We start from the raw sequence: 24,322 nt of genomic DNA on the forward strand, positions 1-24,322 counted from the left end.
TGCATTGCTTGCTGCCAGACAGCTCAGGGCATCTTAATCTACATGTTATTGCCTCCTACTGGCCAAACACCTGAACAGCCGGAGGCATTTCCTCAAATCTGACAATGGAGTATGTACCTAACCCTACCCTTTGAAGTGTATATCTCTGCCCTTCCTCAGGACAATTTGTGTTAATAAAAAGCATGGGGTCCTGAGATGAGGAGATCTTAGTTTCTTTAGCTAGGCTCCTCTGACCCCCAAATGCCTTTCAAAATTATATTTTGTCTTTGGACTCTTACTTAAGTTACACACAGCCCTTCTCCAGATTGCTGAACCCTTCTAGATGCTGAAACAAGAACCCTGGCAGCTGTTAGCTGAAATGATGATGGGATGATGAGGGGTCAGTGTGTTTGGACATGTGTTTGGGAGCCTAGTGAGGAGTAAGACATGAAAAAGGTTGGAGCTGGAGATACTAGTTGAGAGTCAGAGGTGAAGTTTAAACCTACAAAACAGGGTGAATGTGGAAAAAAAGAGAAGAGACCAAGGACTAAGCTTTGGGGCAATCTATTATTATTAGATTGAGGAGAAGAGGAGTAACCAGCACAGAAGGCTGAGGAGGCGCCTCCGGGGAGGTGGGAAGAAAACTGTAAGTGTGGGGTAACCTGGAAGCCAAGTGAAGAAACTGTCTTAAGGAGGAGGGAGGGATCCACTGGGTCAAATGCAATTGATGGGTCAAGTAAGGTAAGAGTTGGCTAGGACCATTGGGGACTTAAGGAACAGTTTCATGGGATGGTAGAAGTGAAGACTTGACTGGAGTGGGTTTATGATAGAGAGAAGAGGTTTTGAGACAGTGGGTTCAGACAATTCTTTGGAAGGGTTTTGCCATGAAGAACTACAGAGAAATGAAGTAGTGGCTGGCAGAGATACATGGGTCGAAGGGAGTGGGGCCCTAGCAGAGTAGCTCAATTGGTAAAAGCAAGTGGTGCTCCCTACTGATTAGCTTGCTGCTCCTTAGCGCTGCCGTGGAGGCAGGAGAGGTTCCTGCCACCGCTACTGCGCTCGCCAGCTGTGAGCCTGTCTTCTGGCTGAGCAGTGCTCCCCCTGTGGGAGTGCACTGACTTGTGGAAAAGCCACACTCAAGGGGCCAAAGAGCCGCATGTGACTCACGAGCCACAGTTTGCCAACCACTGGGTTAGAGCATGGTCTCAATACACCAAGATTTTGGGTTCAATCCTTGGTCAAAGCACTTACAAAATTCACCCAATGAATGCATAAATAAGTGGAACAACGAATCAATGTTTCTCTCTCTCCTTGCTCTTTCTTTCTCTAAAATAAATTTTAAAATTGTGTGTTTGTTAAAATTGGGTGCTAATAGCAAGTTTGTATGCCTATGAGAGTAATTGAATGCAGAGTGAAAATTTGACAAATTAAGAGAAAAGAGGAAAGCACTCTCCCTAGCCCTGCAGTTGGAGAGAGGGTCTGAAATCTGGTGCACGAGAGAAAGAATTAGCACATGGATAGTTAAATCTATTAACAGACCGGAAAGTAGAGCACACGAGTGCAGATTTTGATAAGTGGTTGGGTGTGATGGTGTGATTCTCTCTCATCATTGAAGTGGATGTTCTCTTTCAATTACATCACTGTTTCCAGAGTGCTAGGAAAATTCAGCCTGGTAGTTCCCCAGGCTTGTAACAGACCTCGCATCCAGGTGTCTAAGAGCAGGTATCAAGGAACATCAAAAAGAACCTGGGGAGCTTTAAAAATGATCAAAATTAATTTTGGTTATGAGGTACCTCTGGTAACTGTAGAAGCAAGAAACAGCCAGTAGAGGGCGAGCTAAGTACATGTGATATGAATATATGCATAAGGTGTGATTTTTGTGAAGAGATAAGATCAACACTAATGATGGTATTCACGTTGATTTTTCTTTGCTTTGAACTTTATATTGGTATTTCTATGGTTTTCTTATGGATGAGGAACACCATCTTGCCAAAAGCTCAAAGCAATTTTTAAGACCACAGTCTAAATATTTATCTTTCATTCCTTTTGACCTCTTTGTCTTCTGAATTCTCACTTTGGACTAAAAACATACCTACAGTTACTGAGGGTTATCCTAGTAATGATTGATTCTGCCTTTGAAGGTCAAACACTACCTGAAGTTGAAGTTTAAAAAAAAAACACAGCCTTGCCCAGCCAGCATGGCTCAGTGGTTGAGCGTCGACCTATGAACCAACCAGGGAGTTACGGTTCGATTCCTGGTCAGGGTACATACCTGGGCTCGATCCCCAGTGTGGGGTGTGCAGGAGGTGGCTGATCGATGACCCTCTCTCATCATTGATGTTTCTATCTCTCTCCCTTTCTCTTCCTCTTTGAAATCAATAAAAACAAACAAGCAAACAAACATCGCCTTTTCCCTGTATCTAATGTGATTGTTTGGGTGGCCAGACAGAGTTCTACTTTCTTCTCTTCTGGACATCATTTTAAATATAAATGTAAAATTTAAATTCCAGAAGGAGGTATTTAAAACTGTCTGACTAATTTCTACAATCAATCCAATGGTGTTGGTTCTTGGTGAATTTTAAGACTTTGTATCAAGAATCAGTTTATCTTCACCACCTCATATCACCCATCTCTCCCAGTTGTCTTGTATGTGGGGGAGTACAAACCAGTGCTATTTCTCTTTTGGGACTGGGCATTTTCCGATACGCTCAAGTAAGTCATGTCCATCTAGATAACTTTCACCCTCACAGAAAGGATGCTGCAGGCGGACGCTGCAGTATATTTAAAAAGGAAAGTAACTAATACCAACCTGCTAAAAGGAATAGGGGAGAGAAAAAAGTAAGATCCCCAATTCACATACCATGACATTTAAATGAAAGGGGGAAATAGCATGAATCAATGTCGGAGGAAGGAGGTTGTTCGGAAATAGTGCTCTGATGGCAAATCAGTTTCACTTCTGCTCGTATAAATGCGACTGTGGCCACAGAGGGCTGCGCCCCAGCTGGTCCCACATGTCGGTACCAAGCCAAGGAACTGGCATCTCCACCTCGAACTCCTGGAGCCCAAGCAGAAAAAGTGACATCTGGTAAGTTGTTTCTTCTATGTAATTTATGCTGTAACTTATGTCTGATTTTTTTTTTTAAACATAGACATTAGATGTATGGAAAAATTGAGAAGACAGTATAGGGAGTCCCCGTGTAACCCACACCCAATTTCCTCTCTTACCTGACGTTAGTATTTGTTATATATTTGTTACAATGAGTGAACCAATATTTATAATATTATTATTCGCTAAAGGCTATACTTTATTCAGATTTTCATCGTTTTTATCTAATGTCCTTTTTTCTCTTCTAGAATCCCAGCCAGGATTTCACATTTAGTTGCCATGTCTCTTAAGGCCCCTCTTGGCTGTGGCAGTTTCTCTGACTCTCTCTGTTTTTGATGACCTTGACAGTTTTGAAGAGTGCTGGTCAGGTGTTGAGGAGAACAGGTCAGATATTCTGTAGGACTCACCTCTATTGAGATGTCTGTCTGTCTGTATTTATTTATTTATTTATTTATTTATTTATTTATCATCATTATTATTAAACTAGAGTTATGGGTTCGGGGGAGGTAGAATTAAAGTGTCCTTGTCATTATATCACGTCAAAGGTACATACTAGGAACATGATTTATGACTGTTGATGTTGACCTTGATCACCTGGCTGAGGCAGTGGTTGTCGGGTTTCTCCACTGTAAAGTCACTCTTTCCCCCTCCCTCCCACACTGCCCTCTTTGGAAGGAAGTCGCGCTGCAAGCCCACACTTAAGGCCTGGAGGCCTATGCTCCCTCTCCCCAAGAGTGAAGTATCTACAGAAGGTATTTGGAATGTTTTTTATATGGGAGATTTGTTTCTCCTCCCTCTCTTGATTTTCTTAAAGTAAATTCTTTCTGGAGGGAAAGTGAATTCTTCTCTCTTGTTTGTTTAAGTGAATTTAAGGTTGTGTAAAGGCCAATGAACTAGAATCTGGAGGATCAGGGTTGAGTTTGAATTTTACTTAACAGTATGATCTTAGGCAAAGTCATTCATCATTGCTCTCCAAAGAAAACATATATTGCAGGCATCATGAGGTAGTGTTAATGTCATCGTATGCTTCATTAACTTTGGCAAGCTTGGGGGAGCAATTACGAGAGAATTCAAATTCTGATAAAGTTCGTTATGGAAATATCTGCTTATTTTACTTATCTGGTCATCCGGGAGAGAGGTTACGGAGAAAATCACGTCACCCCAATGCCTCCTGTCCTGTCTCTGCCTCTGGTGGCTGCGCTCGAAGTTGCACACTTCAGCTGACGTGCTAACGTTGAAAACATAACTCTTTTCCCTGGGGGTTTTGAAGGCCCTTGTTTCACTTTTATTTCTAAGCTAATGTGTTTAAATTGCTCCTTGGGGACATACCTGGTTTGGAAAAGCAATGCAATGTCCAATAAGACGGTTAGGAAATGTGGTCCACGCCAAAGCTACTTAAACCTTAAAAAGAGGAAATAAATCCCACATGTCATCAACATTCCATCATCTTATTAAGAATCTCCTCCATCTCCTTATTTCATTCTTTATTTTTCATTTTATTTATTTGTTTTTCAAATAAAAAAGTTTAACTCCTGGAGCATCACACAGATTCTGTTTCCAGTGGCCTTATTTCATTCTTTATTTTTCATTTTATTTATTTGTTTTTCAAATAAATAAGTTTAACTCCTGGAGCATCACACAGATTCTGTTTCCAGTGGCCTTAGCAGGAAGGTTTCGTGGAATTTAGCGCGAACCATGCCACTGTTTCCACAGGCACCAGTTACCTTTCCCCAGACCACTCTGGTTTTGCTCGGTTGGCCACCAGGAGTCACTGTGCTGTTCTTTGCTTTGTACACATAAGCATATCCCTTGCCGAGATAGAATTTAGTTTCCTCTTGAGCATAAACACCTTCAATTTTAAGAAGAGCTGTGCGATCCCTCTGGCTCAGCGACCTCGCTTATCTGGCAAAAAATGGCCTTGGACCACAGCCTCCCAGCCGTGTTTGTGGTTATAGAGGCCTGTTCCCAGCAGGCTGCTGCAGGCTCCGAGATAGCGAGAAAAACGTCTTATTTCACTCCTAAGTCACCTTTCTGTGGGAGGGGGTGAGACTTTACCAAAGGCTCTTCAAGGAAGATGGGCTAGAACCCTCAAGGTGATTGGTCAATGGGGACACGAAGGGGAATCAGTTTATCAGTTAAGGTGGCATCTGCTAAATACTAAATAGACTTGGCCCAGGTAAATACTAGTACTGATTTCTAGTTTCATTGTCTTCACCTAATACTCCAAAAATAAATACCGTTTGTATAGATGCTTATACAAATGTTAAGTGTTTATGGAGCAACTTTGCATGAAAGGTCATATTTAATCCTTACAATGAATTCTGGATAAGGTATTTTTATATTGTCATTCTGTGAGGATAAACTGAGGCTCAGAGAGGTTAGAGGACTTGTTCAGTGTTACATTGACGTACTGGAGCAGGATCCCCGCATCCAGGCATCCTGACCCCCAATTATGACTAATTTTCACTGCTCCATTCACTGGACTATAAGTTCTATAGGTTCAGACAACTTGCCCACTTTTTTGCTGGTGATGTATTTCCAGCATCTAGAACAGTGCCTGGTACACAGTAGACACTCAATAATTATTTGTTGAATAAGTGAATGAATGAATGAATATAATTTCTGCCATTATTAATCTTATCACTTAAGACATATTTAAAAGATAAACATTCATTCAACAAATATTTATTCAGTGCTTATTATGTACCTAGCACTTCTCACATTTATTAAAAGTAGGGAATAAACCAAAGTTGATAAAAATGTCCCTTGGGGAACTCAGCTAATTTAAACATTTCAGGTTTGTTTGTTTGTTTCCCATTAGTGCTGCCTTGTGGTAGGGGTGGGGGTAGAAATGAAAGGAAAACAAGAATACTGTTGGAAGAAGTTAATGATGTGAGGCAAGATAGGGTGAGATGAAATTCTGATGAAAGGTGAAGAGCTAGTGACATAGAACAGGAAGTTCATTGGTAATTCTTAATAAACACATTTAATTCTGCATCAGACACAGAAGAAACACAGTTAACGTGTACTACTCAGTGTCTCTCCCTTGCTCCCTCTCCTCCCCTCCCTTCTTCCTCCTCTTCCTCCACCTTCTTTTCATCTCCTCCTCCCCTCTTCTCTCTCTCTCTCTCTCTCTCTCTCTCTTTCTCTTACTTTACTTCTGAGGGCACTGAAGAATTTTCAGGCAGAAGCTGCAGTTTGAGTCTCTGAGTACAATTCTATCAAGTTGCTAAGCTCCCTCCTACTCAACAGCCTTCATTCCCCAAATGCTTTTGTCATGCATTTGAAGGAGCCCTCATCTGTGGGCACTGTTCCCTCCACTGTCCTACTCAAGCTCCAGAGGCTTTGTTTAAATAATACCCATTAGAGGCTGCTTGGTGGAATGAAAAGAACACTGAACTTGGACAAGGCCTTTGCCCTCTTGGGTCTCAGTGTCCATAAGAAGGGGCTCCCGAGCGTGCTTTAATTAATTCCACTACATGAAGCTGTTCTTGGATAGGAATAACTATTGCACGTGTGTCACCTCTGTTATGTTATTTTAAGAAAAAATAAGCAAACACAAACAAAAGAGAGAATAGGAGAAGCAAGATTAACTGTCAAAAGTCCTAATTATTTAACAGGAAACTGGTTCTGTGCAACCTTCCCGTACCTAGCTAAATACACAGGCTCATTTACAAGACACTATTCTTAGGCTCAGTGCACATACATTTAAATAAGGACTAAAAGCAAAACTCAAGTGCTAACCACACGGTTGAAATACAAGTGAAATAAACCACAAATGAAAACCGAGCCTGTATAAGCAATACATTTGGGCTGTTTTCAATTGCTTCTCCACAGAAACCAAATTTTCACAAAATTTCACCATCATGAACTGGCTCTCTTTGGGGGAAAGTGAACTACAACATGATTTGAAGGACTGTGCACCTATGGGTTATTTACTTCTTAAACCTAAATTCGGTAATCTCAGTTGTGCTATTTTTGATTACACAAGAGCCTTAGCCATTGGCACAGTTTTGGTTCAACAACAGGTGACCTTTCAAAGTAAGAACTTAATCCTTTTGGCACCCAATCAAATCAGAGAACATTCACACTTTAAGGACTAGTTCATCTTTCACTTATAGATGGGAATGCTAAGGCCTAGAGTGATAGAATGATTAGTCAGAAGTCCTGTGATTGATGGCAAAGCCAGAACTGGAATTTCTACACTGATTTCCAGCTTAATGCCCTTCCCACCGCATCATTTAGTTCAACCCAATGACTATATACTGAGTATCTATGCCATACTCTCCCCCTCCTATTAATTAATATATTTGTTTACAAGTTATTCTTTTTAAGGGCACTTTCTTTTATTCTTCCTCCTCAGCCTTTTTGTAAATGATCCCTTTCCATTTTCCAGTGTCTTAGTTTGCCAATCAAATGGTCCCTTCCTGCCAGTTTTTGAACATTGACAGAAAGAATTTAAAGCTCAATTCACCACAACCACAACTCAAATAATTTCCAATATCTTCACATTTCAGTTAGGGGTCACAAATTACTCATGTGGGACCATAGCTGCTGCTACCGTGGGAGGACCATGGTTTGGTGTCTCCACCTCATGTAGCTAAACCCAATCCAACCTCGGATAGTTACATGCTAACAGTGCTTGCTGGCCATTGTGCACTGTTGATTTGGTAAATAAAGGCAGATGAAAAGAAGTTCCTGTGATTCTGAAGGAAGGCAAAACCACTGCCCACATTCCAGAATTTGTTGAACACTCGCGCTTCTACTCAAAATCCACTTCCCTCTCAGAGTGAAGGGCCTCCTTAATCCCAGTGTTTGAATGGTGGTGACACCATCTTGTTCATTCTTTTGGGCCTCATCCAACTCCTCTATTTCTTCCTGGAATTTGACTATCAGAACACAAGTTGTCCCAGATTTCTACAGTGGATGTCTTTGCCAGTGGGACCATACATTTTGCTTTGTATCCTGTCTCCACTATGATATGATCCTAACATTTTGTGTGACTATGGTTCATTGAGCTTCTGTCTTCAGAAAGCATCAGATCTCTTTCCTAGAGGTATTTCTTAGTTCTGTATCAAAAGTTATTGATAGGCATGATCATATTCCTCTGCACATTATAGCTCATCTAGGTTTTCGTGTGGTTTAGCATTTCCAACTCAGCATTTCAAACCAGGAATTGCCTGTGTCTCTCATGAATTTGAGTGACTTCATAGGGCGTTTCCACTACCAGCTTTACTGGTGAACATTTCAAGTAAGAACATAGGATCTTGGATTTGGGGTGGCCTTAATATTCATCTAATCCAATGCCATTATTAGGTGCTCAGACTAGTATCAGTTCACATTCCTCCAGTGGCGGAAAATTCATCACTTTCTTAGGAAGGTCATTCTATTTTGGACAACTCTTACTACTACAGAATGTTAAGCTAAAACGCCCTTTCTTGTACCTGCCACCTGGGAGATCTAGTGATCCCCTCTTGGGACCATGTGCTGTCCCTCTTGTATATGCAGCTTTAAGGTCATGTATTTGAAGACCTCTGTGAATCCTCCACATCTTTTGCCTATGCCAGTGTCCTCCTTTCCTTAAATTAAGCATCCCCAGTTCCTATGGAGCAGTCCTCACTATTAATGCTGCTTCATTTGTATATCTGCCTATTTGTTCCTTCTCTGCTTTACTCTTTAAGTCAGGACTCTAATCATATCAAAAATTAATTTGGTTTTTAAACATTCTTTGGTGTAGACTCCTTCAAAAGCATCCCATTGTTTCATTCATTCATTCAGCACTTACTGTCAGTCATTGCCTTCACGATAGAAATGTAACATCGAAACAAACGCAGCCTTGACTAGCTCATGGCTCAGGAAGGAGCAAGAGACGTAAGTGAAGCATGGTAAGCATTAGAACAGAGGTGTACTCAGAGCAGTGGTGACACAACAGGGAATGACTGGGAATCAGGACACAGTTTCACAGAGGAAATTCTAAAACATGGTCTTGAAGAAAGAGTAGGGATTCACCAAGAAGAAGAGGGGAAGGGTACCCCACACAGAAGAAACAACATATGCTAAAATGCATGGAAGTTCAATAGGATACCCTCCCTTGCAGAGCTATTTGTGGTGGTCTGAGTGGGAGGTGCAAGGTAAGGAATAGAGAGATAAGGATCTAAGGCTCAGTTCACATCACATTCAACCCACCAAGGACAGAGACCATTTGTTTAGTTCGTATCCATCAGCCAAACTAAGCAAGACACTATTTCAACTGACGAGTTGTGATTTTCATTTGGGGTTAATAGGTAAATGAGGCACAGTCTCCCTAACTAACGGCCTATGGGTCTAATGAGGGTTAACCGATCAGGTGGGATTTTGTATACTTCAGAAGGGCTGGTGACTCTCTGCTTTGAATGACACGGCTGAGTGATCCAAATAGCAACATCACATAGGAGAGTAAGCACTTTTAGTGTCCCCACTTGCGTTCCCAAATTCTCTTCCATGTGTGGAGGCAAAGAAGGTCCAGGATAGCATACCCCCACCCAGTCTGGGCAGTGTCCTCTCTTCTGAGCCTCGATGGGTCCAGTTCTCCTTCTGTGCCCGGGAGGGGTGCCTTCTTGGTTGAAGTGGGGTTGGGGTGGTGAGGAAGGTACAGAGAACCTAGTTACTATACCTCTCCTTCCTCACTCTGTAGCCCCCAAAGCAACTCCAGGGAGCCTTAGGAATATTCAAAGTTCCACCCATCTCTCAGCTTCTTGCTGAGACCTGCTGGGACTAAAGTTCACCGGCACGAGGGTTCAGAGCCTACCTGATTGGAGCACTGATGTCACCCCAAGCAGCAAAGCTACTTAACTTCACATTCACGGTCTAGTCACTAGAGATTATTCTCATTTCAGAATGAGTTGCCTTCAAGATGAATAGAAAGGCCTTATCAGTTTAAAGTTCTAGAGATACAACTAGTATTGAAAACCCAATGGGCAAGTATTCATTTTGACATGTTTAAATAATATGTAGTGTAATGGGCTTTGTGAGGAATTCAAAGAGAAGTTAGAATGGTCATTTCCCCTTGGGCCTTGGAATCTAGTTGGGGAAACAAAGCATAAGCAGATTTATATCTTATTTTTGTTTGTTTTTTGCTTTTTATATTTACAATTTCTGCTGTTCTACATCCCCCCCACCCACCTTGTATGTATTTTTAGGCTGGTTCTTCCAAGTGGATAAAAACAGGCGTTTGCATAACAGGAAATGGCAGACATGGCAGATTTTGTGGGTCAGGAGCCACATCCAGGTAACATCCCTGCTATATACCCTGATGGAGTAAACAGAACTATGTACCATTATATAATCAAGGGCAAATGGGTTGAGACTGTTTAACTATAGTCATTGTTCCCTGTTCTTTATTCAGAAGTTACTTTCTCGTGATACCTTTTAATTGTGAATGAAGATAAATTATTTCACCAACAACTAAGTTACCCTGTTCATAATATAGTGAACTGTCTGACCAGCCATTAAATGTAGACCTCCCTCCCCTTTTAGAGAAGGGTCCAGAAAACCATATTGGATTTTCTGAGGGTAACAACCTCTCTTACAATGGGCCAGGTAAGGCCCCCAGAATCATTTCACCTGCTCTCCTTTGAAGGGGAGATTTAGGGTGAATCGCATCGGAGCCAGTGAGGGGGACCCCTCCCTACAAGTCTGGGTGCAGGGCCCCTGGAGCCAGGGAAGAGCCTTCCCTAGGAAGATGCAGGGAAGTAACCCCTATGAGCATAAAGCGGTGTGTATCACAGCCTTTGTGTTTTGAGAACGGAAGAGGCCGAGGGTCAAGGTGAAGCTGTGTTTCGGGTCAGCGGGTCAGTGGCTAGCATAGGAGGCATGGGCGGGCACAAAACCCAAAAGAATTGCAATCGGGGGCACCTTTGGTTGAACTTAGTGCTGAAGAACTTCTAAGTTGTTTTGCTTGGAAGAGCCATGCAGTCCCTGGCAATGGTCTGGATCAACAATGAAGGAGTGTATCCTGGGGTCAGGCTATTTGGGATCAGTTTTCAAAAGTGACACCTTGTGGCAGCAAAAAGCAGCAGCAGCAGCAGCAGCAGCAGACTCAGGTTTCCTTCTTGGGACTTCTCCCCTCCTCCCACCTACTGTTCTCTCCTCAGATGGGTCAGTGTGAAATGCTGGAAAAGGCCAGGGAGTGCTTGACAATTACAGGGAATAATAAGAGATGTGCCAGTTCAGGCCACTTCATTTCAGCTACAATTTAATATAAAAACACTTCCCTGAAATGGTCTAGATCCAAGGTAGAATACTTTCTCCTTTCCAGGTGGTTTTTCATGTTAGAAATTGAAGAAAAAGTTTAAAACCCCGCTGTTTTATCTGACTTCTTAACCTCTGCTTCCGTTGAGAAATAAGCTTCCAGTGTTTTACCAGATTAATTGCCAGTGCTTTTTTTTAAAGTTGAAATAAAGGCCATGGACATGGGCCTGCCGGCCCCTTGTTTTAAACATGTGGCTAAAATACTGTGCCCACGCTGCTTACACAGAAGAGTTCCTGCGCTACCAAGCCCAGATCAAGGCCCGACAGTCCTTTACTTTCTTTTCACAGACAGGTTGTAGTGGTAGCAACTCCCTGACATTTGGAGGCATCTTTTGTACCCCCTGACTGGGCCTATCGACCCGAGTGGTATATTCTTTTCTTCTCTGCCTCTTCCTTTCAGCTCCAGCCACTTGGTAGTTAGTTCTCTTGCAGTCCTTAAGTTGAACCAGGATGAATTCTTTGAGTTGAGCTCAGTCATGAAGTAAGAATGTCTGAGAGAGAAGGGGCTGCAGTACACGCTCTTTCAACTCCCCGTCACAGCATGAGCCCGGGGTGGCAGAGGTTCAGGCAGACACCATTCCTCTGCACCGCAGCACTCCATGGGGTGTGAGCTGGCTCCTGGACAGGACAGAATTTGTGCTGAGAGACACAAGGCTAAACCAGGGGAAGGGTTTCTGGAGACCTGCGTCTGGAGCCCAGTGGTGGGGGCTGGGCGTTGTGCTTGGGCTGCCATCCTGGTCCCGAAGTAAAGCTCCTTCTTTGTGGTTCTTCAGGAAAGATGGTCTCCAACGTCATGCTCAGTTTGGGGGCCTCACGCCCTTATGAGTGTTATGAGTCTTGGGGAATCAACTCTTCTTCCTCTTCACCTCACAGCCATTTCCTAAAGCACAAGCCGGCCCCAGGAGGACTGGGTGAGGACCATTTCCAACAGCCTTGACCCCAAAGACCCAACTGTTGCCCCATTCTAACTGCTGGGGGATGTTTGCTAAAACCAATCCAAAATACAGTGTCTTATCAATTGTTTTTTTTATTTTTATAAAACCAATCCTTTTCCCGAGGAGTGTGGACCCTGCCAGCCGTTTCAGGGAAACCACTAACATGATAAAGTCTCCCCAGAACGACAAAGATCCGCTTCTTGGCGATTTCTGTTCTTGTCTATACAAGGAAGCAGCTGTTGATGACTTCCAGTGAGGAAGGGGGAAAAGTCCCCAGATTTCATCTCTGAAGGGCACCCAGTGGTAGAGCACCCTCCAAAACTTGTGGGACACGTATTTTCTTGTCAGCCCTTCTCATTTTGCAGATGAAGAGACTGAGGCTGATGGAGAAATGATCTGCCCTGGTCCATGCGGGCCGTTCTGTCCTCTGTGTTCTGCTCCCCATCAATTTCTTTCCCAGTTTGCAAAGACCTCCCAGAGCCCTTTCTTCACTCCGCACTTAGCCCCGTCTTGGGCTTCTCTCTATACCGTTGGCACTTGGTGAAGAATACTGAGCCATGTTGGCTTCTCAGTGTTTCCAAACAGGAACTCTTCATTTCATTTCAACATCTCCTCGGGAGGAGATATGCTGGGCCCTGCGTTTTGGAATTCGATGAGAAGTCCTGGGAAGTGGGAAGCAGACTGGAATGGCCCCACAGTGCCTGCTTCTGAACCGAGCTCCCAGGCATGCGGAGCTGGCAGGGGGCCTCTTGGGCTCTTTGGGTTTGTGTATTGATAGAGGTCAGGCAAATATACCATGGCCCGAGGCCTGTCATGTTATATCACCTCTGTTTTGCTCTAGTTGATGGTGACCTGTTTAAGGAACCGATGAAAAAAAGAAGACGATCCGATAGAGACCAGCGGTTCCGAGCATTTCCCTCCGTAGAACAAAGCGCTCTTAAGGAATGTGAGTGTTACGAAACTGTTAAATAGTGGTTTGTTGTTGTTGTTTTTTTAAAACGCAGCTCTGTTCTTTTCCAAATGTGTTCCGATGCTCAAAGGAAGGGAAGGTTAAATTCAGGAGCAGAATGAGACATCTTCAAAGGACCGGGACCAGGAAAAGGAGCCCGCATAGTCTCTGCAGAGATGTAATTTGACAAGTTATCTCTAGCAGTCTCTGGAGAAGAGGGTTATTATGAAAATAACTTCTTCCTCATTAAAGACTGAAAAGTGTTGGTGTGGGGTTTTGTGGGTATGTATACGATGCCCTCGCTTGTTTTCCCTTTTTCTTTTTCTTTTGAAGTATAGTTGACATACGATGTTATATGAGTTTCAGGTGACCATTTTTCTTCTAATGATCAGAGGAGAGAAGAATCTAGAAGCACTAGCACCCATGGCAAAGCCTATGCTGACTTCTGTTACAAGGAGTTTCAGAGCAGGCTGGCTACTGGAGAGGCTGTCAGGATCAATGATCGCTATCTCCCATGGGCTGTTCTCTCTAGTGTCAGATAACTTTCGATCTTGTTTACTTGGTTTTCCATTTCATTTCTTTTTTCCTCTCTCTTTCTATAATGTTGAGCAGACTCCACCTGTGGAGACCTAGGACTTGACCCCGGCCAGGTACACCCCAGGTAATGCATCTCTATTGATTCCAGATGAAAAGCTGGAGTCACGGACCAGAAGGGTTTTGAGCAACACTTACCAGAAACTTATTCAGTGTGTCTTCCTGGATGACAGCATTCCGAATGGACTCAAGTATCTCATGTGAGTCTGATGTCGACGGCCCTCAAATCTTACTTCAATGTCTTTCTTTAGGTGATTGTAGGTGCTTTTCTCCAACAACAAAAGGAAAATTTGAAGTAGGAACTAAGTAAGAAAGCTGAAGATTTTCCATAGCTATAGGCCATTGCTAATACCACTGATAGTTCCTGCTCATTGAGCCTTCACTGTTGCTAGGCGATCTGATAGATACTTTACATAGATCAAATTTCATGTAAGTGTCCCAATACCCTATAAAGTGGACTCTATTCTTATCATCCCATTCTACTGAAATAGAGGCTTAGAGAGGCCAAGACATTGACCAAAGTCACACTGTTGGTAAGTCACTCAAAGGTCCCAGAGTCCAACCTAGACTGTGTGACTGAGCCTGTGCCCTCAACTGCTGTGCTGAGCTGACTTGAGGGACTTGAGTGGTGCCAAGGCTGCATCTTCTACTCAGTAAAACTCTGTGTTGCTCCTAATACAGTGGGGCCTTGACTTAAGAGTTTAATTCGTTCCGTGACGGAGCTCGTAACTCAAATTACTCGTATGTCAAATCAAAAAGTGAACGAGTGAGACACATGATGCTGGGCTGATGTTGTGGCGTTCACTGTGACATTCGCTGCGCCAACTAGCGGTGGGGTATCTGAAGCTGGCTTGTAACCCGAATTTTAGCTTGCAACTCAAAGCAAAAAATCGGCCGAGAGATGGCTCATATCTCAAAATACTCTTTAGTCGGGACACTCGTAAGTTAAAGCCCCACTGTAATACTTTTCCTCTGCATAAACTATTTCTAGGGTTAAGACTATGTAATTTCCATAGAACACAAACAAGGATGCTTCCCATCTATATAAAAACATTACAGAGTTTATGTAGAAGTATCATTCTTTTTGAGTAGAATTACCAAGTACATTTGCATAACTTCATTTGATCCCCATGACAACTCCGTGGAGTAAACAGGGATTAATATTCCTCTTTGACCACATAGCGAGCAGAGACTCAGAAAGATGCTGTGACTTGCTCAGGATTAGAACTCAGTTCCTTTGTGTTCTATTCTGATGTTCTTCCCACTGTGCTTTGATGACCGTGGCAATGTGCACTTAAAACTTGATCTAGAAACAGGCTTCTTGCTTTGATTGAAAAACCGTCATTGGACCCAATCTACATTGGATTATTTGGAAGCACCGGGGCTGGGAAGAGCTCCCTGATCAATGCCATCATCCAGCAAGCAATGTTTCTACCAGTGTCTGGAGAAAGTATATGTACGTCATGCATTGTACAAGTGAGCTCAGGCTGCTGTGAGCAGTATGAGGCCAAAATCCACCTTCTCTCTGACCAGGTAAGTGTCTCCATTCTTCCTGCCTTCTTGCCTTCATGCCTTCCTCCTTCCCTTCCAGTTTTCCTCCCTTTCTTCCTCTTTTTTCCCCTCCCTTCTTCCTTTCCTCCCTCCCTCCCTCCCTCCCTCCCTCCCTCCCTCCTTCCCTCCCTCCCTCCCTCCCTTCTACCCTCCTTTCTTTTTCTTTCTTTCCTTCTCCCTCTCTCTTAGAGATTAACATTGTTCCTTATGCATATAGCTCATGCCTTTGTTGAATGAAGAGAACATAGTATGGAATGTGAAAGTTCAATAGAGCAAGATGGGGTTCTGTCACCATTCATGATGGGAATTTGGGGGAAGCCATTTCCCTCTGTGGGTCCCTGTTTCCTCATCCACAAAACAAGGGGGTTGGGTTGGGTTAGACAATCCCTGGCTGGATTGGGTGGTTTTAGGTTTCCTGAGTATGTCCCTCCACCGGGACAATGCCCTCCTCTCCTTGTCAGTGTTTTTCATGTCTGTGTCACGAGGGGCTTGGCCCTACTCTGCCTTGGCAGGAGTGGAAGGAGGAGCTGAAGAACTTGACTAAACTCCTGCACAGGACAGAGGAGCTGGGCCGAGAAGAGGCGGATGTGTGGGACGGGGATGATGCAGTGGAGGAAGCCATCTGGAAGCTACAAATGCTTTATGGAAATGGGGCGGAAAGGAAGACCTATGAGGAATTACTAAGAGCAAAGCCCAAAGGAAAGATTCCCACCTCTAGAATCATCACCCTCAAGGCAGAAGAGGTAGTAGCTTCAAGATATTTTTTCTTTATTTATCATGAGTCTTAAGTATAACAACTGAATCCATTTGGGGGATTTGCTCAAGGTATTGCAAGTTTTATATTGGAAATAAGATTTTTTTTGTGTTTTGTTGTTTTTTTTGGTCAAAGCTTTATTCAACATCTGACTTTTGCAGTGCCCAGAATATTCAGGACACTGTATTTTTGCACTAGCCCTCTTTTTAAAGTTTATTTATACTTCAAAATTTAAAAAATTTTAAGAATAATTTAATTGCTGGCTTTCATGTCTCATCTAAGCAAGTGTCAGAAGTATCCATGACCAAATTATTTTTCATTGTTTATGGCTGTCAAATGGGAATTTTTAGGGAGCTTTTGTGCACTGAAGGAGTATTTACACTGACTTGAGGATTAATCAAAGATGTTTTTGGCAGCAAATGATTAAAAAAAAAATCCAACTATAATGGCTTAAACAAATAGGGACTTACTCATTTTCTCACACAAGAAGTCTGGAGGCAGTTGGCTTTGTGGATTAGCTCAGTGGCTGCACGATGTCAAGATCAATATCTCTCTGGTTCCCTTGGCCTCCACCATACTTGTTATCTCCTGGTCGTAAGATTGCTACTGAAGCGCTAGACTTCACAGCTAGCTTCAGGGAAGGAAGACATGGATAAAAAAGTGGCACCAACCACACCTTCCCTTTCACTGGAAGGTAGAAGCTTTCCCAGAAACACCCCAACAAATCTCTGTGTACATTTACTTGTTCAGAGCTGATTCACATGGCCTTCCCTAGCTGAAAGGGAGTCTGTCTAGAGAAAGCAAGAGACCGACTTGTCCTGACCAGCTAAGACCACTCTCAACTCACTACCTCCACAGAGAAACAATCAGGATTCCTTTAGGATGGATACTAGACACACACTTAATAGATTATACTATATTTATAATCAATATTAATTGTATTAAATGAAAATTCTGTTTTAAGTTAACTAAATACTTGTGGAACAAATATTCAACTTATTAATGTTGTACATTTAAAAACCTAGTTTTCTTTTCTTTTTAAAAATGTGTTCTTATTGATTTCAGAGAGGAAGGGGGGGGAGAAAGAGAGAGAGAGAAACATCAATGATGAGAGAGAATCATTGGTTAGCTGCCTCCTACACACTCCACACTGGGGATCATGAGCCTGCAACCCAGGGATATGTTCTGACAGGGAATCGAACAGTGACCTCCTGGTTCATAGGACAATGCTCAACCACTAAGCCACGCTGGCCTGGCTAAACCTAGTTTTTCTTGCATGTTAAAATTCATCCTTAAAATATTATTATTCTATAATTGCTCTAAAATTTAGTGTTCAATTATCTCCTAAGTTTAACATAGCCAACCCTCCTCAAATAGTTAATGCTACTTGCATAATAAGTCAAATTTCTTTAGACTTTTTCTATTATAGTTTAAATTTAATATATTCAATTCTTTCAAAAATTTAAATTTAAAATATTTAAAAGGCACACTTAGGAGACAAATGAATGAAATCTCTTAAGGCACTTAGCTTTTGTTTATCTAGATGTAATAGACATTTCTTATATTTAAGTGGATGTTACTATTAAAAATAATTACAATCTTAATATCTAAAACATAGACTGAGCATGTCCAAAGAAACACAATGATTATAACAGTGGTTACTTTATCTGCATACACAACTTACACCAAGGTATCAATATAACATTTATTTCTTAACTATTCTATATTTGGAAATACTCCTTCCCAGGATTACAAATTTATCCACTAAAACAAGGGGAAAGAATGACCATCTCAGTGAGTGAGAGGGCACAGATTCAGAATTTGGGTCAGGGACTCTAGACTGGCCTAAGGGAATCTGAGTTTGTCTTCCAGAATGGTTTACCCAGAGCCAGTTTATTGGCTTGAACCTTCTTCTTCTAGGAAGGGACTTTAAAATATGTATTTTTAAATTTATTTCAGAGAGAAAGAGAGAAGGAGAGAGAGATAGAAACATCAATGATGAGAGAGAATCATTGATCGGCTGCCTCCTGCACACCCCTCACTGGGGATCAAGCCTGCAACCTGGGGACCAGATATCGAACCATGACCTGGTTTATAGGTCAACGCTCAACCACTGAGCCATGCTGGCCAATCAGAAGGGACTTTGCAAGCCCATGCTTTTTCTTTTATGTAACCCTTGTTGTCTCTACCTTATTTTTTTAAAATAAAATATCTTAAAGAACTTTTATCATCTCCTCTTTCATAATTTCTTATATAATTAAAATGGATGAAATCTATCAACTATCTACCCAGATTACAATAACCCCCTGATTTAATCTCCACTCTCTTAAGAATTTACTTCCTTATCTTTCTTACAGGAACATTCTATAGATATTTATTAACAACGACCACCATACATCCCAAATCTTCTGTCCCCTGAAGTAGCCCAGTAGAAATTTGCTGCTACACATATTTGCTGGCATGAATGTGTCATTGTCCCAAGGTATGTCTAGGAAGAAACAATAGGCTGAGAACAATTTGCCATTCCACCCACCACCATTAAAACATCCTAGAAATGCCCACATATCAACGTATTTTTTGAACTTGAAAGATAACTTTTAAAAACCTTTTTAAAGATCATTTTCAGACCAATTTTCAGTTTGGAAATGATGGTCACCATATCACTATCCATTTTCTGTAATCTGGACTCGCTGGTAATTAAAATGTTCATATTAGCCATGCCGGAAGAATCCTCTCCCTCCAAATTTTAGAAAAATTGCAGATTAATTACATGAATTTTAGAATTGAAATGGCATTTGGGAGATAAAACGTTTATCTGGCGAAGCTCTAACTTTACTGAAGTCCCATCCTAACTGACTCTAGTTTCTTCATCTCTCAGTTGAGGAGCTTGAACTCCTTGATCTCCAAGTTCATTCTGACTCTCAGACTGTAGGCCCTTATTGACTAGATCACAGGCTTCCTGGTACCCATTGCTGCTCTCCTGCCGCCCCCCCCCCCCATATATTTTTCTTGATTTTAGAGAGGAAGGGAGAGGGAGAGATAGATAGAAACATCAATGATGAGAGAGAATCATCGATTGGCTGCCTCCTGCATGCCCCACACTGAGAATAGAGCCCACAACCTGGGCATATGTCCTGACCGGGAATTGAACCGTAACCTACTAGTTCATAGGTCGACGCTCAACCACTGAGCCATGCTGGCCAGGCCATTGCTGCTTCCTACCATTTCTCAGTGTACCTTCCATGAACCTGAATCACTAGCTCATCCACGATAGAAATGCTGGGAGAAGGTCTGATGTGTGTGACCTTTTCCTCCTTCCTCAGGCAGGAGAGCTGTCTGTCAAGCTGGACCCCTACATCAGGACTAAGAGGAGAGACTGGGATGGAGACTCAGCGGAGTCACAAATCTGGCCCTTGATCAAACATGTGGAAGTGACTCTTCCCAAATCAGAGCTGATTCCAGAAGGGGTCGTGCTGGTGGACATTCCAGGCACAGGGGACTTCAACAGCAAGAGGGATGAGATGTGGAAAAAGGTGACTCTCTTTCGTATGACTTTGTTCCCTTTTCCCTCAATTCCTCCACCCTTTCTAAAGCAACAAAGAATTCTCTGCTTTCAGCTTAATGGATTGTATGAGTTCACTGGAGTTAAATTCTTCCACTTTCCATGTTCTAAGCCTCAGGGCAACAGCAGGATATGGGTGGCCAGAGAAACCGGAGAGTTAGGAATCATGAGGCGGGCCTGGTAGCTGGACCAAGATGTGTATAAGAGAAGGGTCAGCAGGAGAGTGGCCTACGAATAAACAGAGGAAACCAGGCAGATGGGGAGAGGAAGGCCAAGAGTTGGGTAGAAAGCAGAGAAGCCGACAGTCAGGCACCAAGGAAACAGGAGGCTGCTACTATGGTTGGTTGTTAGGAACAGAAACTCAAGAAAGCAATCCCACGTGAAGTGCTATTCATCAGAGGATCCCATGAGACCCAGCCTGGCCTCAGGGTCACCTCTCAGGATGGAAGCAGCTATTTTTATCTCATTCTCTGCTTGGTCTCGTGTGGGTCTCTCTTTGTGCATCTCTGCAGAGGCCTGCTTCTCTCTGACTTCTCTACTTAGCCATTAAGATCCACATTGTGGAAAATAACCACCCTAGCCCTGTCTCTAAATCACATTATGTAGTCCAAGTGCCCATGACGGTCTGACTATATAATCTTTGTGTTTTTTAGTTCAAATTCCCAAGAGGAAAAATATGATTGATTCCTGCCCAGCAAATAGATTAGCTCTCTTTGGATTAAATATCCAGCCCTATCGCAATCGGCTGTGGCTGATGGTGGGGTTGAAATGAAAGTCCACCTGTTCAACCAAAATCTTAGATAGGGGTTCAATTCCCAACAAATAGGGTATGAGCTGACCAGGAACCCCCAGATGTGTCTACAGGCAGAGTTACACATTGGAGTAATTTGACCTGCACCTGGAGGCTGAATTTTTAAGAATTTATCTCATTGTTCATTTGCTTTTCATTCATCAAACATATATAACAATATACTAAGCACTGAGGATGCAAAGATTATAGATAAAAATAATAACAGCACACACTTACTGAGCAATTACTTTGTGCTGGGCACCATTCTCAGTGAAGTAAGTTGCCCATTATAACGCTGGGGAACTTAACCCAGTCAAGATGACAGTGAACGAAAAGAGGCAGAGCATAACCTTTAACGTTAAGAAGCGTGTGTGTGTGTGTGTGTGTGTGTGTGATGTGTGTATGTGTGTGTATGTGTGTGTCTGTGTCTGTGTGTGTGTGTGTGTGTGTGTGTGTGTGTGTGATGTTTATAAACACACAGCTAAAGTCTTCTGGAAAGATATACACCCAATTGTTAGCAGCAGTTTCTGTGTTTACCACCACTCTTAACTACATACATCTCTGTGTTGTTTGTATATTTTATATGAACATGTATTATCGTTACACTAAAAGGTTGAAAGCAAAATAAGACAACATTGAATGAGAAGTAGAGCCTTCCCACAAAGGGCCTAGAGCCTGGCAGGAGAGACAAACATACAGACGACTAAATCCATGGCAGAAAGTGATGTGATAGAGGGACAAGGTGCTGTGAACACTCAAAAGTAGAAATGACCTCCAATAGGAACTCTCATTTCTTCATTTCTTCAACAAACACCTACAGGGCATCTATTCAATTTTATAGTAGATTCCAGATGGACAGAGACAAAGCCCTTGTCCTTGGGAGTCTCCTAGTCCAGAAGGGAATAAATCGGTCATACTAGTGAACGAACAATATTACTGAAAAATGCGAGCACGGAGTGACCATTTCAGTTTGGAGGTGGTGAGGATTCAGAGAGGACACAGAAGCTCAGCCTCCACCGGGCAGAGAAGGCGGTTGGAAACGGGACCACTGAGCACTGGCCAGAGCCAGTGGGCCGAGGGAGCTGGGGGTTGGGGGAAGGATGAGTCTTCCTGGGTGGCTGGAGGGAGAAGCGGGTGTGCGGTGTAGAGAGAGGTGCAGAGACAAGCCTGGAAATGTTGGGGGTGGGCTTTAATACCATGCTTCCTGGGGAAGCTCAAAGGTCACGAGGGACCAGGGTGTGTGATAGAGCAAGAAAGGGCATCTTTAGGCAGAAGGAGCTCAGGAGCACAGGGTGGGAACAGAGCGGCCACAGGACCGGAGCTGGATGTGGACTGGGAGGAAGGGCCCGTAGCAGTGAGTCCCAATCAGTGCCGAAGCTGCGGGACGGTGGGCCAGGGGAGCCTTGTGACTGGCTTCCGATCAAGATCAGGATGATAGGGTCAGGATGACAGCTTACAGCTCAGCAGCCTATGCCCTGATTTTACAGGGAAGAAATGAGGCTCAGAGAGGGGAAGTCATTTGCCCGAGACCACACAGCTATTGAGTGGCAGAATTTGAACTAGAGGGCAGGTTCCTACCTTCCCAGCTGAGGCTTTATCTATCACTCCCTCAGGATGTCCCCTCACAGTTCTCTAAGATGAAGGCAGTCGCCTTCTTCTCGATCCTTCAGCGCAGGCCTGGCCGTGAGAACCTTGTTTCTGCAGGGTCTCGGCTCATGGAGAGGAATTGCCAGCCTTGGTTAGTTCCAGGCCAGGCCCAGGGAGCGACAGCCTAGGGAGGCAGCCAGCTTCTCTCGCTGGATGGAGCCGTGGTTGCCGCCAGTTCAGATACACTGGGCAGCTTATCAAAGGCCACTCAGAACAGAGGAGCCAGCAGATCTGGCTCAGAACACCGGCTCTGAGGAGGTCCGGCTGAAGCGAAGGGATGGTTCCCAGCGTGCTCTGCTTGGCCTTGGCTCCCCTGCATTCTTGTGGTTTTGCGATCTCCTCTCACAAGAAGTTACTAAAGACTTCCTTCTTTCCAGGGAGAACAGAGCCAACACCCCTGCCCCATCTCTCCAGCTGCCAGCTTGCCTTCCCTAAATGAAAATAATTGTGCAGCCAGACCTCCCTGTTCTGACACCTAGAAGTCCTGAGACCTTAGACATGTCACCTGAACTCTCCGAGGCCCATTCTCACCTCCAGGAGGGAGGGAGATGGAGTGGCAGAGGTGCCATCCCACCCACTCCCAAGTCCAGTCACTCCTTAGAGACAAGCTTTTTGGTGTCCTCTTCAATGCTAACTTGACCAAATCCTGGCAGGTAGGGCATTGTGGAGGGCCTGAAATGTAACCACTGCCACCTTCTGGTTGCAGTCCTCTTCTCATGTTAATAAACATTTGTTAAGTACCCATAGTTTACCAGGACCCCGGGGAAAATTGTTGACCTTTAACAAACAGCCAGCCAGATATTTTTCCAGCAAAATGGGTTGATTCAGGAACAATAAAGAATTGCAATTCGGGACATTCAGTCTAATGGTGAACAACACAGAAGCCCAGAGAAACGAAGGAGAAGAATGCTCTTGTATGGTCTTGGGAGGAGCTGTAGTAAATAAAGAGTCCATTGGAAGTAAACGGAGAGTTCAGAGTATAGTGACCTTTTATTGATTGAGTTATGGCCGTCTCCCATTGGCTGGGCTGTTACCGGGCAAGGAGGCAGAGAGGTGGTGTCACTTCCTGTTAGAGATGCAGGGTAAGTCATTTCCCGTGGAGGTCAGTAGTGTGTGCTGAGTGGTGAGTGTAAGAGTTCTCTCTTCTACCCTACGGACTCCATTTTAAATGAGTTTTTATTATTTTATTAATAATTTTCACAATATAAAGGTGAAAAAGGACCTGCCCTTGAAGAGCTTGCAGCCTGATATTCTAGGATCTTTCACAACCTGCCTGAATAGCCTGAAGCCTTCCTGAAGTTGATTATAATTTGGGAAGTGGGAGGGAGCATTGTTTTCCCCCAACATAGATGTGAGTTCATCCACACAGGGAGGAGATTCAGACCCATGGGTGTCCTTATGCTGGTCCTTTGCCTCTCAGGCCTATTGTCTTCTCTACAAACAGTAAAGTTTGTCTTATTATAGAGATTGATGATTTTAAAACAATAACCCATGAAACCAAGAGATTCATGGACAGAGGTGGGGGGTTCTGACCAGGTTGGGGCTCCAAACCTTCCATCCCCAACTGGAATTCTTTTTTAAATATATTTTTATTAATCTCAGGGAGGAAGGGAGAGGGAGAGAGAGATAGAAACATCAATGATGACAGAGAATCATTGATTGGCTGCCTCTTGCACGCCCCCTACTGGGGATCGAGCCTGCAACCCAGACATGTGCCCTTGACCGAATCGAACCTGGGACCCTTCAGTCCGTAGGCTGACTATCCACTGAGCCAAACCAGTTAGGGCCCCAATTGGAATTCTTTGTAAGATTTCATTTGAAAAGGGCTCCACTGCTAAAATACAAGTTTGAACCCCATGAATCTAGATCAAGGTTTCTCAGCCTCAGCACTATTGACATTTGGGGCAGAAAATTCTCAGTTGAAGGTGCTGACCTGGGCATTGTAGGATGTTCAGCAGCATCCCTGACCTCCGCCCTCCAGTGCCCCCATGTCATAACAATTGAAATGGCATCCAGACATCGCCAAATGTCCTCTGGGGTACAAAATCATCACCAGTTAAGAGCTATTGGTATAAAGCAAAAATAATGACTTAATTAGCAAGTCACAAACTTGTCATACCTTTATGTGCAAAGAGCTGTTCTAAAGAACCGCAAATAAACTTCATT

At 43.4% G+C, this 24,322-nt stretch overlaps 1 protein-coding gene across 1 annotated transcript in view; it reads left to right on the top strand.

Annotated features, from left to right (window-relative positions):
- The first annotated feature begins 10,309 nt into the window (after nt 1-10,309).
- NUGGC (nuclear GTPase, germinal center associated) overlaps nt 10,310-24,322 on the top strand; it is a 39,728-nt gene continuing 25,715 nt past the window's right edge. The window contains exons 1-6 of the mRNA XM_023753098.1: nt 10,310-10,352; nt 13,151-13,255; nt 13,944-14,052; nt 15,163-15,385; nt 15,916-16,146; nt 19,481-19,690. Of these exons, the coding sequence (XP_023608866.1) occupies nt 10,310-10,352; nt 13,151-13,255; nt 13,944-14,052; nt 15,163-15,385; nt 15,916-16,146; nt 19,481-19,690 (921 nt within the window). The remainder of the gene's footprint in view (nt 10,353-13,150; nt 13,256-13,943; nt 14,053-15,162; nt 15,386-15,915; nt 16,147-19,480; nt 19,691-24,322) is intronic.

The sequence above is a fragment of the Myotis lucifugus genome, unplaced genomic scaffold (genome assembly GCF_000147115.1).
Source record: "Myotis lucifugus unplaced genomic scaffold, Myoluc2.0 scaffold_1, whole genome shotgun sequence".
Classification (NCBI taxonomy): Eukaryota; Metazoa; Chordata; class Mammalia; order Chiroptera; family Vespertilionidae; genus Myotis; species Myotis lucifugus.